General features: G+C 38.6%; 1 protein-coding gene across 1 annotated transcript in view; it reads right to left on the minus strand.

Annotated features, from left to right (window-relative positions):
* Positions 1–3,520: 3,520 nt before the first annotated feature.
* SPATA6L (spermatogenesis associated 6 like) overlaps positions 3,521–15,722 on the minus strand; it is a 34,966-nt gene continuing 22,764 nt past the window's right edge. Inside the window, exons 7-13 of the mRNA XM_088130066.1 lie at positions 14,462–14,725; positions 11,839–11,950; positions 9,969–10,012; positions 9,251–9,426; positions 6,335–6,428; positions 4,454–4,569; positions 3,521–3,746 (exon numbers count right to left, since the gene is read on the minus strand). Of these exons, the coding sequence (XP_087986192.1) occupies positions 4,468–4,569; positions 6,335–6,428; positions 9,251–9,426; positions 9,969–10,012; positions 11,839–11,950; positions 14,462–14,725 (792 nt within the window). The 3' untranslated portion in view covers positions 3,521–3,746; positions 4,454–4,467. The remainder of the gene's footprint in view (positions 3,747–4,453; positions 4,570–6,334; positions 6,429–9,250; positions 9,427–9,968; positions 10,013–11,838; positions 11,951–14,461; positions 14,726–15,722) is intronic.

Genomic DNA, 15,722 nt, shown 5'->3' on the forward strand with positions numbered 1-15,722 from the left:
TAGTTTTTCAATGGAAAAGTGACTCATTTCCTACATTTTAGGAAAACCCAGGATTATAATCCCAATGCGTATGTTCAAATTGACTGTAAGTTGACAAACACTTAAGTCACCCTATCGTTCTCTGAAATGTCATAAAACTTTGCAGGTGTTTGGTTTAAAACATAACAGGAAAGTACCCTCAAGAATGAAGAGAGGGAACAATCCAGATTTCAGGTTTTGATTTTTATTTCAACATACTGCTTATCTGTAACTGTGGTTCTTAGAATACACATGCATCTGGCCTTCTCAATTGGGCAGAGACTCATTTGGGTATGTTCTATAGAAAAGTGTAGGAAAGAAATCTGCCCTACCCTAGCTGCACAATTTCAATGGAAGGTGTGTTCTGAACTCCCCTGTCAATTTCTGGAGACCACTATAGTAACTCTAGAAATCTATTTTTTAAAAAAATCCTATTAATGAAAATGGGCACAGGCAGAGGATAAGTTGTATAAATGCAGATTACTGCTTGAAGAGCCTGTCTGTGGAACAGATCACAAACTGCTCATGTGTAAATTCCAAGTCAAGCTAAAGCAGAAAAACAAAACCAACCAGTTTCTACAACATGATCTTGAGCATCATTTTCAAGGAGAACATTAGGGACTGCTTTGAAGTCCTGAACCTGGTTGATAGGCAAAGGGAGTAATGAAGTAAAAGAAGCTGGTAAGGATTAATATGAAAAGAGACTGCCAAAGACCAAGAAGCAAAAGAGAGCAAACTGAATGATAGAACAATTGTGGAAATTGCCAATAAGAGAAGAGAAGCCAAAGCCAAGAAAGACAAAGGTCTCAGGAAGGAACTTAACAAAAAATTCAGAAAGCTGTTAGAAGGAGAAAAGAAACAGTATTACAATGAAATCTGTAAACACACTGAAGATGGAAACAGACATGGAAAAACAAGGGAAATCTTCCAAAAGTTCTCTGAACTCAGGAGGGTCCAACCTCAAATTGGTATGCTAAAGGATGCCGATAGACAGATAGAATCATAGGGTTGGAAGAGACCTGGGAGGTCTTCTACTCCAACCGCCTGCTCACTGCAGGAATCCTCATATCAATCTGGACACATGGTTGCCTAATCTTTTCTTGAAAACGTCTAATGATGGAACCAGCTTCAGGAAGCAGGCTGTTACATTGCTTAATAGTTCTCAGAGTCAGGAAATTCCTTAGTTCAAGTTTGGATCTCTCACTGTAAAGCTTCCACCAACTGGTTGTTGTCTTACCCTCAGGTGCTGGGGAGAATAAATCCACACCCTCTGCTCTGTGACATCCCTTCATGTATTGGAAGACTGCTATCATGTTTCCCCTTTGCTTTTTCTTCTTTAAGTTAAACATACCACGTTCCTTTAACCACTCTGTAGGATTTAGCCTCCAAGCCCCATACTATCTTTGTTGCTCTTCTCTGCAATCTTTCTAGTTCCTCAGGATTCTTTTTATATCGTGACCAGAACTTGGCTGTATACTCTCCCTTTATTTATTCAAACTATATGTGGAACATATATTGAGGGAAGCTGGATTGGTTTCAAAATTGGTGGAAGAAACATCAATAATCTGTGCTGTGCTGATGACACTACTCTAGATAGCTGAAAATGCCAATGAGTTAGAAAATGAAAAAAATGGGACTAAGATTAAATATAAAGATGACCAAGCTAAAGACAACAGGTACAGCAACCAGCCTGAGAACTGACAATGAAGATACCATTGGGGTGGATGGTTTCTGCCTTTTACAATTGGCTATCAAAAGTAAAGGAACCAGAAGTCAAGAAATATACCACAGACCAGCACTTGATAGAGTAGCAATTGAGGCCTTGGAAAAAACATTCAGATGCCATGATGTGACTGTGTCTCTAAATATTAGAATTGTGCAGGCAATGGGTTTCCCTATGACACTCTATGGGAGCAGAAGTTAGACTTTGAAGAAGCAGGATAGAAAGTGTATTGATTCTTTTGCACTTTGTGGTTAGGGAAGATTCCCGAGAATACCATGGAGAGACAAGAAAACAAATTGATCATCAAACAAATCAACCCAAAGTTCTCACTTGAGGCACAAATGACCAGGCTCAAATTATCCTGCTTTGGACATATTATGCAAAGACCTAGCTCTCTGGAGAAGACTCTAATGCTGGGAAAGGTGGGAGGAAAGAGAAGAGAAAAACCAGCAGGAAGGTGGATAGATTCAGTTACAGAGGTGATGGGTGCACCATTAGAAAACCTGAAGGACTGGGTTGGGGACAGATCATCCTGGAGAAAATCTATGTGATTGCTAAGGATTGGTACTGACTTAATGGCACTTAATCATTATAAATCAACTATATTCTTAAATGTTGATGAACTCTGAGATCAAGTCCAGTGAATGAAGCAAAAGACAATATTGTCCCTTAAAATATGAAGTGAAGAATAAAAAACTATGGTTGCCATTCATAAGGTGGAGTCCAATATACAGAAGTTCATGTCTATTTGAACTTTCATATGCACTCTTGCTATTAGTGAAGTTGTAGGGCGAGTATAGAGCAAAGGCTTTGTCTCTTTATAGAGGTTTGCATCCCCCAGAGATCTGGCAAAGCCAAAGGAGGCCTGGAGTCATATGCTCTGCTTTCCAAAATTCATGTTGGCTTTGGCTGCACCAAAAGCACACTTATACACTGAGGGAAAAAAGGCAACAAACAAAACAAAACACTGTAAATGTCTATCCTCTTATTCCAGCTTTGGTTAATCATGCACATGTCTACTCAGAATTAAAGCCGGTTAAACTTAAGCTATTCTAAGTTACTTCCAAATTAAGTGTACGTACGATTGTATCCAGATAGAACAATACTAGTGACACTGGAGAAGGTCTGTGGAACACACACACCACTTTCAAAGCCTATGAAGTTGGTGTGGTCATAGGATAGACGGTAAGGGGCTTTTGCCAACTTGCTTTTTTTGGTATATCTGTCATTTTAACTAATATGTATGTGTGTTTGTGTATTCGCATACATAAACAAATATGCAGATACACACATACATACCTACACACACACACATTCTTCCATCTGACTTGTTTCAAAGGGAAGGATAATAACTACTCCAGCTCTGAGACTGATGTAATGTCTCTCTTTTGTCAATAGTGTGTTCAGTAGGAACATAAGAATTTAAATCTACTTAATTTAAGGCCTCCCCCAATCATCTTCTACAGCAGGAGAAGCAACTGTGAGTAACGCTGGCAGCCTTTCCACCACCATAATGAATAGGCTTCCAGCAATGGACTTATCTCTGCTTGAAATATCTGAGTTCTTACAGCACCTTTTCCAGATATATCTCCTCAGTTTGAATATACATGAGACCGACTCTTCTGTTATGTGGTATCTTCCTTAACACCTGACTAAAAATATCTGGCTATCAATCTTTACTAAACTGAGTAAGGCATTTGATTTTAAATCCACTAAGTACCATCTTAAGGTAGCAATACACAACCTTATTGAAATGATGATTCAAAGTGCATGTGCATTTGCATTATTATATATTCAATCTTAGATGAGCTGATACATTTATACTCCTTTCAAAATGTATAAATCATCTGTTTAATCAACACAGCCATACAGCAGTAACTTGTGTTCAAATCAGTGTTGACACAACTTCATGCTGAAAATGAACTATCCATCTTCTTCACTCTGCAACGAAGGTCTTGCCAGCAGTAAGTCTTCCAGTCTATATCTCAAAGCTGTGGCATTCTTTCTGCAAAAAAAATATTTACTAACAATTACTAGAGGAAGAAGAATAGAAAAATATTATATGAAACTCCACTTTGAACAAAAATAGATTTTGTTTTCCAAAAGACTATAACGTTATTGCTATAAATTATTATAATTTAAAGGCTGCAAGCTATGAATGACAGGATAAAAATGCTCAAAACAAAACATATAGATAAGACATTTCACCTTTGACTGTAATTTAGATTGTAAGGATCTTACCCAGTTATCTCAGCAACAGAGCATACTAATACAGACATATATACCTAAACCTTGATGTCTTCCAGGAATGCATGTACCACCAGGATCCAGAACAGTTAATACTACTAAACAACTTTAATTATGCATCCAAGGTCAAATTCAATTGACATCTGGACTTTAAACTGACTTTGCAGTGCTAACCATTAGAGAAACAACAGTGTTACTGTGCTCTTGTGGAAAATAATGATATTAAGAATCCTGGGTGCAACATCATTTTTCTACATAGAAGTGATTCCTTATTTTCCAACTGTTCTGTGGGGGGTGGGGGGGGACAAATATGTCTGGCTGTAATATTACTGTGATGGCTTATCTTATAGCTTATGTGCACAATTTTTATAGCCTTCTTGCGTATTTTTTTAAACTACCTGAAATATACTAATGCCATCACCCCCCCACCTGCCCCCCCAAGATAAGACTGCTTAAGAAACTCACCTTGCCAACCATAACTACAAGCTGTATCTCTGTTCTGTTGAGTCACAGTGTGGGGATCTCCTCAAAGAGATGGACCTTCTTTCAAGGACATCATCAATCTCAAAATCAGTGGCTCCCTGCAAAATACTTGTTCCATTAACTTGGATCATTCATCGTGAACAGCAATGCTAAATGTTCCCAACTAAAAACAAATATATCAGCTGTTCTAGGAGAATTAAAACAGCTTATCATTACATGTTCAGGAAGAACTGATGGATGACTCTGTCCTCTGTACATTGTTGGTCAGAGTAACATTCTATTAATGTTCATTACAAGGATGTATCATTTTAGAGAGACAACAGCAAGTAATGTCACTCTAGGTTAACTCACATGGATCCGTACCTCCAACATAGAGCACTGGATACAAGTGCAAACAGCTTCTCTGATTTAAACAGAGCATAACAAGAGGATTATATAGGCGAGATAAAATATCTGTTCAATTTCTGAATAGAAAAGAGCTATGCAAAGTAGTGGGCACTCCAGTAGGAAGAAATATCTTTTATATTATAAGAACCAGCAGATTCACAAACACAAATTATGTGGATTAATCTACAGTGAGTGGCTGTACCATTGCAATAATTAAGTTAGCCTCAGTCGACAGACGTCTCATGAGCCTCTTTGGTACTATGGGTAGTGGTGTCATTTGACTATGGCGGGTTTTTTTGGTTATTGTTGTTTTTAGCAAACAACTTATGGAAAAATTCAAAGACATGAGTATTCTAAATAACCCTGTTCCAAGCTATCCATCTAGGAAACAAGAATCAGATTAACTTCTTGAGAAATATAGACCAACGAAATCCACAGTGAGCTCTAGCATCTGCTGCTTTTGCTGGCTGTTAGTTTATTCAAAGTCATCTCTCCCAAATGATTTTTGTTAAATTTAAATGGGAAAAAGTTGCAACCGACAGAATTCCAGCAATCCAGGTAAATCCTCTTTTAGGATACTCCATTCCCTCTTTCTTCTGATTTTCTAGTTTCTCTGCTGCAACAGAGTTACATTTGATGTACAGACGGCATGGGCTTTTTTGGGGGGGGGGGGGTGTTGGTAGGAAAAGACATCTCTTCTTAGGATACTTCTCTCTTCATTTTTTAAATTCCCACAATCCTTTTATTTCTCCCCAAAAGCGCTTTGATATGACCCTCTGCATAGTTGATACAATTTTGGCTACTGAATATTCACATTCGAGGAATTCAGTTTGCCAACAGTATAGCATATAAATGCAACAAAGAAATAGCATTCACTAGCCAAATGGTTGGCAAAGTCTTAACAAACAGCTGCTTAATAAATTATACATGTAGGAAATCAGGACCCACCTCTCCCCCAATAGCTGATAATTTGAACAAACTCCCAAATAAAACTGAAATTAAAATTGTCCCTTGAAAGCTACCATCACCTGCCTGATCCAAATATATCACATACTCCATTCTTTCTGCTCCATATAAAGAGATGATGATGATGGATATGTACATAAAGCTAGGTAGAATCTTGTTTTTGATTTTTCATATGGAGGGAAATCTCCTCCTCCTCCTCCTTCTCCACCACTACCACAGCATTCAGCCACTGGAAGGCCGCCTGTATCTTACAATATGAAGGGATACAGCCCAGAGACAGATTTATCATCTCAGCAAAGGCCAATCTTGCCAAGGAGCAATTGCTCAACTTTTGAGAGGAGAACTGAAATGCAGTGCAGGGAGATAACATTACAATGTAATCAAAGTGGAAGATTAGCTTTCTTCACAACTTTTTCATCTTATTTTTGACAGTCAAAACTGGCAACTTGGGTGCCATTTGCTACTCTGCAAAATGTCTAAGAGTATCCCAGTTAAGCACATTGTACTCACAATGGAAAGTCTTTGCCTGGCCTCATCGGAGGTAAGCAGATTCCTCACTCTCTCATTAATCTCCTCCCAGCTGGAATTAGGGCTGGAGTATATCCTGAAAAACATCAGACTCATCAAATCACTCCGTACTAATGCTGTTGTCTAGGCAGATGATCCCATCAGAAAACACAAGAACTTCTATGTACTGGCATTTATAATGATTATCTGTGTATATTAACCCTAAAATCATTTATTTGTATATAAGATCTAATGCTATGTAATCCATTAAACTGAATCCACTGGACATATGTTCATGAATTGGATGGATTTTTTTTCTACATTATTCCCTTTTTTAAAAGTTAAGAACTAAAGATGTATGTAAGAGTTGCAAACAATGTATGAAATAGCTTAGAGACAGAGTCTGTTATCTGCAAGCAGAAGGTTTTGGTTCTACTGGTGGCACTGTCTGTTAAAAAAGGATCACATCCAATGATATGAAATTTCTCTCTTTGGCTGAACTGGAGTACTGCTGCCAGCCACTGGGCCAGTAGGACAAATGGATTAATTTATATGTCATGTACTTAAGGCAAATATAAGCACCTGTGGCCTACCTCAGAGCAGGTTAATAGAAGTCATCTTCTTATGACAAGGTAGGCAACCTGAGGCACTCAAGATATTGGATTCCATCTTGCATCACTCCTGTACCTTTCCTAAGTAATTTAATTACATTTTCTGGAAGAATACTAATGTCTACAAGTACAGTAAATCCTCTTATTGTGGACTGGATCTAGGGTGCATTTGCCAAAAGAATTGTTTATCAAAACGTTAACTTATTTAAATTGTTTATGTGTGTTATAGACATAAGAATTCCAAAAAGTAGTTTAATTTTCTCTTGTGAAAAAAGAGACACACAATGAAAGCTGCTATTTGAAGGATACATGAAGTCCAGGTGAATTCTTGGCAGCAGCTGTTCAGCTTTTACCCATAATTCTTTATCATTCTGTTATGGTGAAATGAATGCCTTCCAGGTTCTCCTCTATAAAATATCAGAATAATGACACTTTGTGGGCTAAAATTGCTTTAAACTATTAAACTAGCTGAACTATGCTAGGAACTGCTTTTTTTTTAAAAAAAATGGGGCTGTGTCTCCATGGAGCATAGGGTACATATGACTCCATCAAACCCTGTATTCAGAGTCCATTAGTAACAGATCTCCCTCACTTTTCACTACTAAATGTGACTGCAAAATATGTTCAACCTTTGTGTTCTGCAAATTGGGCTCACAGGTCACCAACACTTGAACAGTAAATGTCACTATTTTGCTGCGGAGATAAACTTTTACTAAAGTGCTGACTATGAACCTGAAGTACTTCTTTTACAAAGCAGTTCAAATATGTGAAATTCTCACAGATCTTTTTTTTTTCTTTTTGCTATTTATACCACAAGGTCAGAATTGTTTATGGGACTTGCCTAAATCTTAGCTCATATTTTTCTTAATCTTAGCTGATCAGCATCACTGCATAGTATCCTCTAGTCAGCAGGAGGGAAAAAAATGCAGAAGACTTTCACTTGGACTTTCACTTTAACTTGTCAATAGCAAAGTACTCCAGACATTGTCATCTTCCATCAAAGACTTCCATCAAAGATCTTACATTTAGTCATTGGCACATATTTAATTTTTTTTTCAATATTCCAATTTCCCCCTAACAAAAATCTCTGAGGCAGCTTGCAACAAAATTTTGATCTAAGTTTCACAGTGAGTATAAAAAATAATTATACCAATTTGCAACACTGACAAATTAAGTAAAAATATTAAAAATCCATCAGATATTGTCCAAGGGATTTGGCAAATAAAATCTATTAACTGGTCTGTAAAGAGATCCTGAACATCATCAGCATGGGAGCCAAGTCTTTAAAGACTTGACTGCTCTTCCAGGCCTTGGGGTAGGATCCTGGTGGAACCCTGTTTTCTGTTTTAACCCTATGTTTTCTGTTACAGTCAGTGTGCTTGTCCAGACTCATGGAATTTTCTTTTTCCGTTGTTTTCTGTTTTTAGTGTAAGCCATCTAGAGTTATTCAAGTCAGGTAGCCTCTAAACCTCATAAAATAAATGAATAATGAATTTGGTGGCTGAATTTCATGCTAGCTGATGTTTCCAAGGAGACTTCAAAAATAGCCTCAGTTATAGCATTCTGGATGACTCTAACATGAATGTTACTTTTAATTTTAACCTCAGCTTTCTGTACTTGTACTGCAGTGTGCACTATTAATCAACTTTATTTCTGCTGTTGAAGCAATCGTTTGATTGTTTTAATTTCTTGCCTATGTTTTCATCTGTACTATCTTAGCTGCTGTGTTGCTGCTACTATAGGGAGACTAATACATTTAAAAAATGAAATTGAAATTTTAAAAACCTTAAAGAGATTCTACTGGCAAATCAGCTGATTGCTGAAAGGTGTTTTCAGGACTAGAGAATATTGAAGCAGCTACACAGAAAGCTGGATCTGAATGCAATCAACAGGTGCAGAGCTGATCTTTCAAGGAGAGGTGAACAAGCAAGATATAATGCATCCAAAATACTACATACAAACTTCCTGATCAAGAGACCTGCTGCCCTGGCTGAACCAAACTTCAAATTACTGGCTCCAGTTGCAATTGCAATGGCTCCTTGACACCTCTCCCCATATCCTATGCAATGATAGGGAGAGAACAATAGGCCTCTTTCCTGGTGATAGAAGCTATCACCAGGCAGTGGCAATTTCAGGCTTCCTTGCCAGAGAAATGGAGCTCAGTTACTCTGTGATTGTTACTGATGCTGATGAAGGCAAGAAGCAGCAGCAACTAAAAGCTGCCAATACTTTCTGGCTGCAGGGACACGCTCTAGATATCTGGGCTGCTGATGCTACACTTAACATTTAATTATCTAAGAGTGGTAACCTGTGCTGGGGAGATGCCCATCTTCCACTAGGACTGTATGACCCATAATATTTTGGGGACGAACTTCTTTGGCAAAGACCAGAGCTGTTCCATGCATAGGTGGCAGCAGATGCCCTTGTTTCATGAGATGATGACTCACAGTCTGAACTATGGTCTTCAAATGGCTCTCTGATAACCTATGAAGAAGGGAAGAATTTTTCAACAGTTAGGAAGTCTGATGTAGCCTGATGTTTTTCAGACTACAATTCCCCCAAATCCCAATCAGCATTCTGGCAACTGTAGACTCCCAACACATCTAGAGGGGAACAAGATGGAGGAGACAGAGTCAGAACAAGGAAAATTGTGAAAAGAAAGAAAGAGATTGATGTCACCTAATAACTGTGGATGGAGTCAATGGAATCCCAGAACGAAGGCCTCCAAGGGGGAAGTGGGCAAATATAACTTCCTGATTTTCAGATATGTACCATAACATGTCCAGAATAAGTACAGAATAAGTAGAAAGTACACAGGCCAAGTTTACAATATCAGGGTGTATTGATGCTTCACCCCTTTCCTATTCTGAATTCTAGCGGATCATTGCAGCATGGTGGGGGAAGCTCACACAAAAGAAGGCATTTTTATAAACAAAGCCATAAAATAGAATAGATTTTCAAGTGATTCTGAATTCATCAATTAACTTATTAGCTATGTTTTTACAAACATCACCCCAAATGTTTACCTTAGCAGCTGGACATGCTGTTTTCCAGCTATCAAACGATAATGCTACAAGAAACAAAGAAACAAAAACATGCATTCTGATTAATGTAAATGTTTATAATGCATATATCATGTGTGGAAAGATAGCTTAGGAAAGATCACATGATAGTTTAGTATGGCTGGTTAGATCCATTTTCTGCAATACTTGGCATCCAGCCCTAACGAATAATCAGGTATAAACTAGAAATTCAGCAGTAGATCCTGGGTATATTTACTAGAAGTATATAATATAGAACAGGGTTACATCTTCCTGCTGAACTAAAACTTCTGGTTATTGCTTAGGAATAGAACAATCTATAGCGAACGATCTGGAGCTGGAGATTGAAGCCCAGCAGTTTGAGGAACGTCAGAGTATAGAGTTGGGCAACCTGGAACAAGTTAGATATAGATAGCACAAAAGTTGTCTATTTATCTGTGATATGCAGGGGTTCAGAATGACACAATGCCTGTTTCTCTGAAATTTAGCCTAGAGTAAGCGTATTTTTTTCCTAATCAATAGGAAAAAGTAACATGTTGAGCCCAACAAAGGAAATACTAATGCATGAAAGGTTTTGCTCCTTTGCCAGAGTTTTGAAAACAAACAATTGTGCTTTCAGGAAAAGAGACAACCTCACTTGTTTCCCTCTACCAGCAGTTGAGAAAATGATTTGGCAAGGAAGATCAAACTCCTGTGTCACACCTTACTTTGAAAACCAGAAAAAGAACTATATGTGATATTGATGCTTATGATTAGTTATTAGCTGGCTAAATGCCACTGTTTATTCACAACTGAGTAACTCAGAAGTGCTTCCATCATCTATAGCGCCTTCTACAGTAACATGCTGATTATACATTTACAGTATCTATTTATATTGACTTATTAAAGTATAAATTTATCTAATAAAATTTAATATTTTAAATCATTACAAAAATAGTATAAGGATGGAAGAGGAATGTAATTCCATGGACACCTAACCAGTGTCTAGGACAAAAGCGTGTCTCTGTTACAAACAATGATCTCTTTAAAGACAGATTTGGGTCAGGAGGAGAGTAGTTTCCCAGGTACAGAATACTATGATTTGAAAAAATCCCTGTACTGGAAGACTTCTAATGAACAATACTTGGCTCTCTTCCAGGACTACGTAACAACTGCACCCTTATTTCACTGATAATCTATTCCAGATTTCCTATATAATGTTATCTTGCAAGCTGCAACCTGTGTATATACAAACCAGAGAGAAGATTCAGAAAGATACAGGAACAAAACCTGATGCATGGGGAGCATTCTTCCTTAGCATGAACAGCATTATGGAGGATTTGTATTACGTGCCATGCTCTATCTTAATTTTTATGCCACTAACAAAGATGTCAACCCAACTTCTGACATAGAAAAGAAACAAGAGTACTAATGAGATCCACAGCTTTGCCTAAATCACAGATTTGGGTATCTTCTGGGTCATGGAGACTGTGAAGCAGGTCATCATTAATTTCAATTACTCAACTAGTCCAGCCATGGGGTTTGTGGTCTCCTATGCACATTACCAATAGCAATCTTTACTATAATTTTCAGAAACAGAGTCTTTTATTTACTAAATAAAATTAGAGGTGCTGTCTTTGCCCTAAAAGGACTCTCCTAATATATTTAGGATCTGAGTAGCCAGTGCATTGGAAAATGGTCACAAGGAGGACCTACATCAGTGGAGATCTGCAGAACATATTCATCAGAAGGAGTAAAGGTGACAAAATTCAGTCCACATGGCATTAAAATATGACCAGTCCCTATGTTACAAGAACATGAGCACACACAGAAACAATTCACATTTTAAATCAATGCATAATAAATGACCAAGTACCTCGTTTCAGTTGGTATTTGGGAGGATTTCTTGATGTGCTTGCACCCTGTCTTGCATTTTGATACAATAAGGGAGACTGGGCTTCTTCAGCAAATGCTTTAGAAGCATCAACCTAAAAATAATGAAGAAATAGTCTCAAGATGCAATTCTAAACAAAACAGAAATAACTGAAATAAAGTTTCAGGGGAGTGTGATACATTTATTATACATCCTCATTTGCCCCTAACATTCTTTAATACTTAGCTTTAATATCATTGCAGATTAAATATTAAAACAATTGGTTGATTTAAAAACCCTAATTAAATCAGAAAGTGTTGGAGATACTCAGAAAAAAAATCACCGAACAAGTGGGCTGCTCTAGACCCAACATTAAGATGTGTACAAGTTCAATGCAGGGATATCTGAGGTCTTTATATGGTCCACATCTGTTGTGTAGATAGGAAGGAATGTCATTCATTCATTCATTCATTCATTCATTCATTCATTCATTCATTCATTTTTCAATTTATTTTTCAGACTCCAATTTTTAATGGATTTCTTGGCTTAAAGTAACTGTATATTATGGCTGAAAACACTGTGATCCACTTATTCCCACTGCAAACTACCCAACTATGGCTGTTTCCTCATTGCTTACTGTTCCAGCTTGTTACTTTGGGTCACTATGCCCTATTGATTGTGATTACATTGTTTATTTATTCACAATTGCTTCAAAGAAGCAGCTCAGAGGAGGTTTTAATGCCTTTGGATGAATCAGTGCCCTGGCCTTGTCTCTTTCAAAATAGGGGGGAAGTGCAGAATGATGGCACAGGTCAATGCATCTAAGCTTCCGTGATCTAGACTCTATCCCATCTCCACATAGTGGGTGACATACACTTTTATTTTATCAAATGTAGAGACAGATCATTCACTTGTTATATCTAAACCTATACTGTATAAATAGACTCAAATGCATTAAGTCTATTATGTGGCTTGCTGTTAATCAAATCCTGGAATTTCTTGAGTATAGGAGAAATAGTTGTACTAACTGGGTTTGATGACATCCCTGAGAACAGTATTAGTTTGTTTATTATGACTGCAGAGGAAAGGGGCAATGATCACTGTGAACACTGAAACACTGGCTTTATGAAAACCTCTAAAGAAGAAAGAAATCAATATAACTGTGTCTGTAGGGGCAGGGAAGAAGCAAGAAAGGGAACATTAATTTTGGGAGGGGAAGAAAGGTGAAAATTATACCGGACAGTTTTTCTTGGAGAATGTTACAATCAGCTTCATCTGAAGATGATGGTGGTAGGTTTATACCACAATCCTACACACAGTTACCTGGACATAAATCTCCTTAAACTCAGTGGGAATCTCTTTGTAATAAATGTGCACTCTCCATCAGCAATTCTGACCAAACACTCTTACTAGGCAAGAATCCCCACTGATAGATGCGGATCTTACATCTGAGTAAAGGCACACTGGAAGTGTTTGTAGACATTTGAAAGCGTCTTTATGTCAGTAAGAAATTTTGTACTTTCCCAGTTTTTATTGTAACAGTGGGAAAAATGAAAGTCAGGACTAATTCATCTTGTGGCTGTATGCTAGTAAAAAGAATTGAGGGAAAGTGTATGTGTATATGTTTATATGTATGTATGTATGCATGCACATATGTACACACACACACACACACACACACACACTTTCAGTACAATGCAAAACACACATAGGAAATTGAGAGAAATCAAGGCTGTTTGCATGTTACCGGATGGAGCCTAGCATCAGGAAGAGGAAGAGTGTGCCCTTACAACTCCTATCTGACCTAGCTGTCATCATCAGTGGTAAGGATGATGGAAGGTGCAGTCCAGCAACAGAACCATATATTGTCAACCTGAAACTCTAGGATCTAACAACAGAAATAACATTCCGGTGTGCATTGAATATATACAGATAAAAAAATAGGATCTATTTAAATCAGCCTAATTTGAATTTTGAATCAGCCAAAGCCGGTGTGTGTGTTTTTTTAGAAAATATTATTATTTAGCCTTATTATAATCCTTTTGCTTTATTTAAAGCAAAGGTGTATTTCAAAAAAGGTATTATCTATGGATGAACAAGCAATTAATGAAGTTACACGGTTGTTAATCAATATAGCATTAGTAAAAGATTCCAAGCAGACCATATTTAATTTTTATGATATATAAAAAAGTATAATTGTTTAAGTTTAATGCCAAAATCTCCACTATATTATTGTTTATAAATGTTAAAAAAGGAGAAAAGGGAAAAAAGAAAGAAGAAATATGCCCTAAAAGTAGTATAGGTAAATATTTAACTTCTAACTTCCCCCTTCTTTGTGCTCCAACCAATTTGCAGTACCTGTTGGCATGAGCTTTAAAAACCATACTCCCGATGTATGTTCTTAATTGCCCAAACTAAAACCCACCATTCAATCAAAATTAATTGTTATGGAGTGAAGTGATAAGTTCTATCCATTTGTATTAGAGACTCTTTACATGGATCACCCAAAACAGAATATGCACATTTTTTTTGCACAGCATTATGTTTGTGAAGCTTTAATTTGAGAAAGGACTTTGAAAACTACCAAATAATGTCTAAATATTTCCTTCATATGTTGGGCACTTACATGCCTAACTACAAAAGGTGGCCGGTGGTCCACTTCTGGTTTGAACTTAACAGCTCTCAGGTTCAGGGAGGATGGCTGCTGGTGGTTATCTCTGCAGAGTTCATGGAGACGCCTTCTTGGGGTTGGGGATGGTGAGCGGGACTGTAATGACCTTGTAAGCCTCTTACAGCTCTGACTCCTTGTTGCCTTACATTGTGCTGGTGAGATGCTCCTTCTTTGGGGTGTTGTTGAAGCCACCCTTTGTAACCGGATTTGATTGCGATCCTGCAAAATATATCTAATTTGTAATCTCAAGAATTAGCTGGGAAGGCAATACATGATGATACAGGTAATATCACATTGGCGCCAGTTGCACGTGTGGCTGGGCTGCACCCTCAACACTTGAAAGAATCCTTCTGGGCAAGCCGAGAAACATGCTGGCTGGGGAATTCTGGTACTTGAAGCCCACACATCTTCAAGTGGCCAAAGTTGAGAAACTGCTCTAGGTCAACAATTTGCTCCATGCATAGCCTGTGAGATTTGCCCCGTTCGACAGAGAAACTCTCGTGACACGTGTGGTTCACAAAGAAGGTTTACTCATGCGTAACGTAGTAGTCACAAGCAGTGCCAGGACTGGCTTGGTACAATTGCATCACTTGTTATATTCCCCCCTTCCCGCGCTTTTTCCCGCCTCGCGATCACGTTGCTGCTGCGGATCATTGGCCCCCCCAATAATCCCCCTTGATTGTCCATGATGGCAGGTTCGGTCAGGGTCCATTGTCCTTGATGGGCAGTCCCCCCCGGCTTGGGTTGGTCCCTCCCCGTTACGTGCAAGCCCGCGGGTTCTGTGCTGCGCGCGATCTTGTTTCGCTGCCTGCGGCCCCGTTCATTGTTGGCTCGCGCCGTTATCAGTTTATAGTTAAAAGCTTCCGCTGCGGTTTTCCTGTTTGGCTGGGCGCAGGTGGCCCATTAATTAGCGGCACTTTCAGTTCCTCTTTCCCTCGCTAGCTGCCGCCGGTGGAGTTCGCTGGCTACGAGCTTCCCCGAAGCCCCGTGCTGACCGAACCTGACATACCGCCCCCCTGAAGACAAGTCCCCCTCTTAATTGGGCTACTAGGGTGTTGCCCCCGATCTGCCATAACGGTGTGCCTTTCCTTGGCTAAGTCACTTATAGGATGGGTCCCCGAAGGTTCTCCTTCCCCTCCTTCCCTTCCTTCGCCGCTGCGCACGTCGAGCAGCTGGCCACGTACTCCCTCGTATCCCTCCGGAGAGACGGCCACCA

This window comes from Python bivittatus, unplaced genomic scaffold (assembly GCF_059951505.1).
Source record: "Python bivittatus isolate LINGU-HERP-01145 unplaced genomic scaffold, Pbiv_v1 ctg000850_np1212, whole genome shotgun sequence".
NCBI classification, from domain to species: domain Eukaryota; kingdom Metazoa; phylum Chordata; class Lepidosauria; order Squamata; family Pythonidae; genus Python; species Python bivittatus.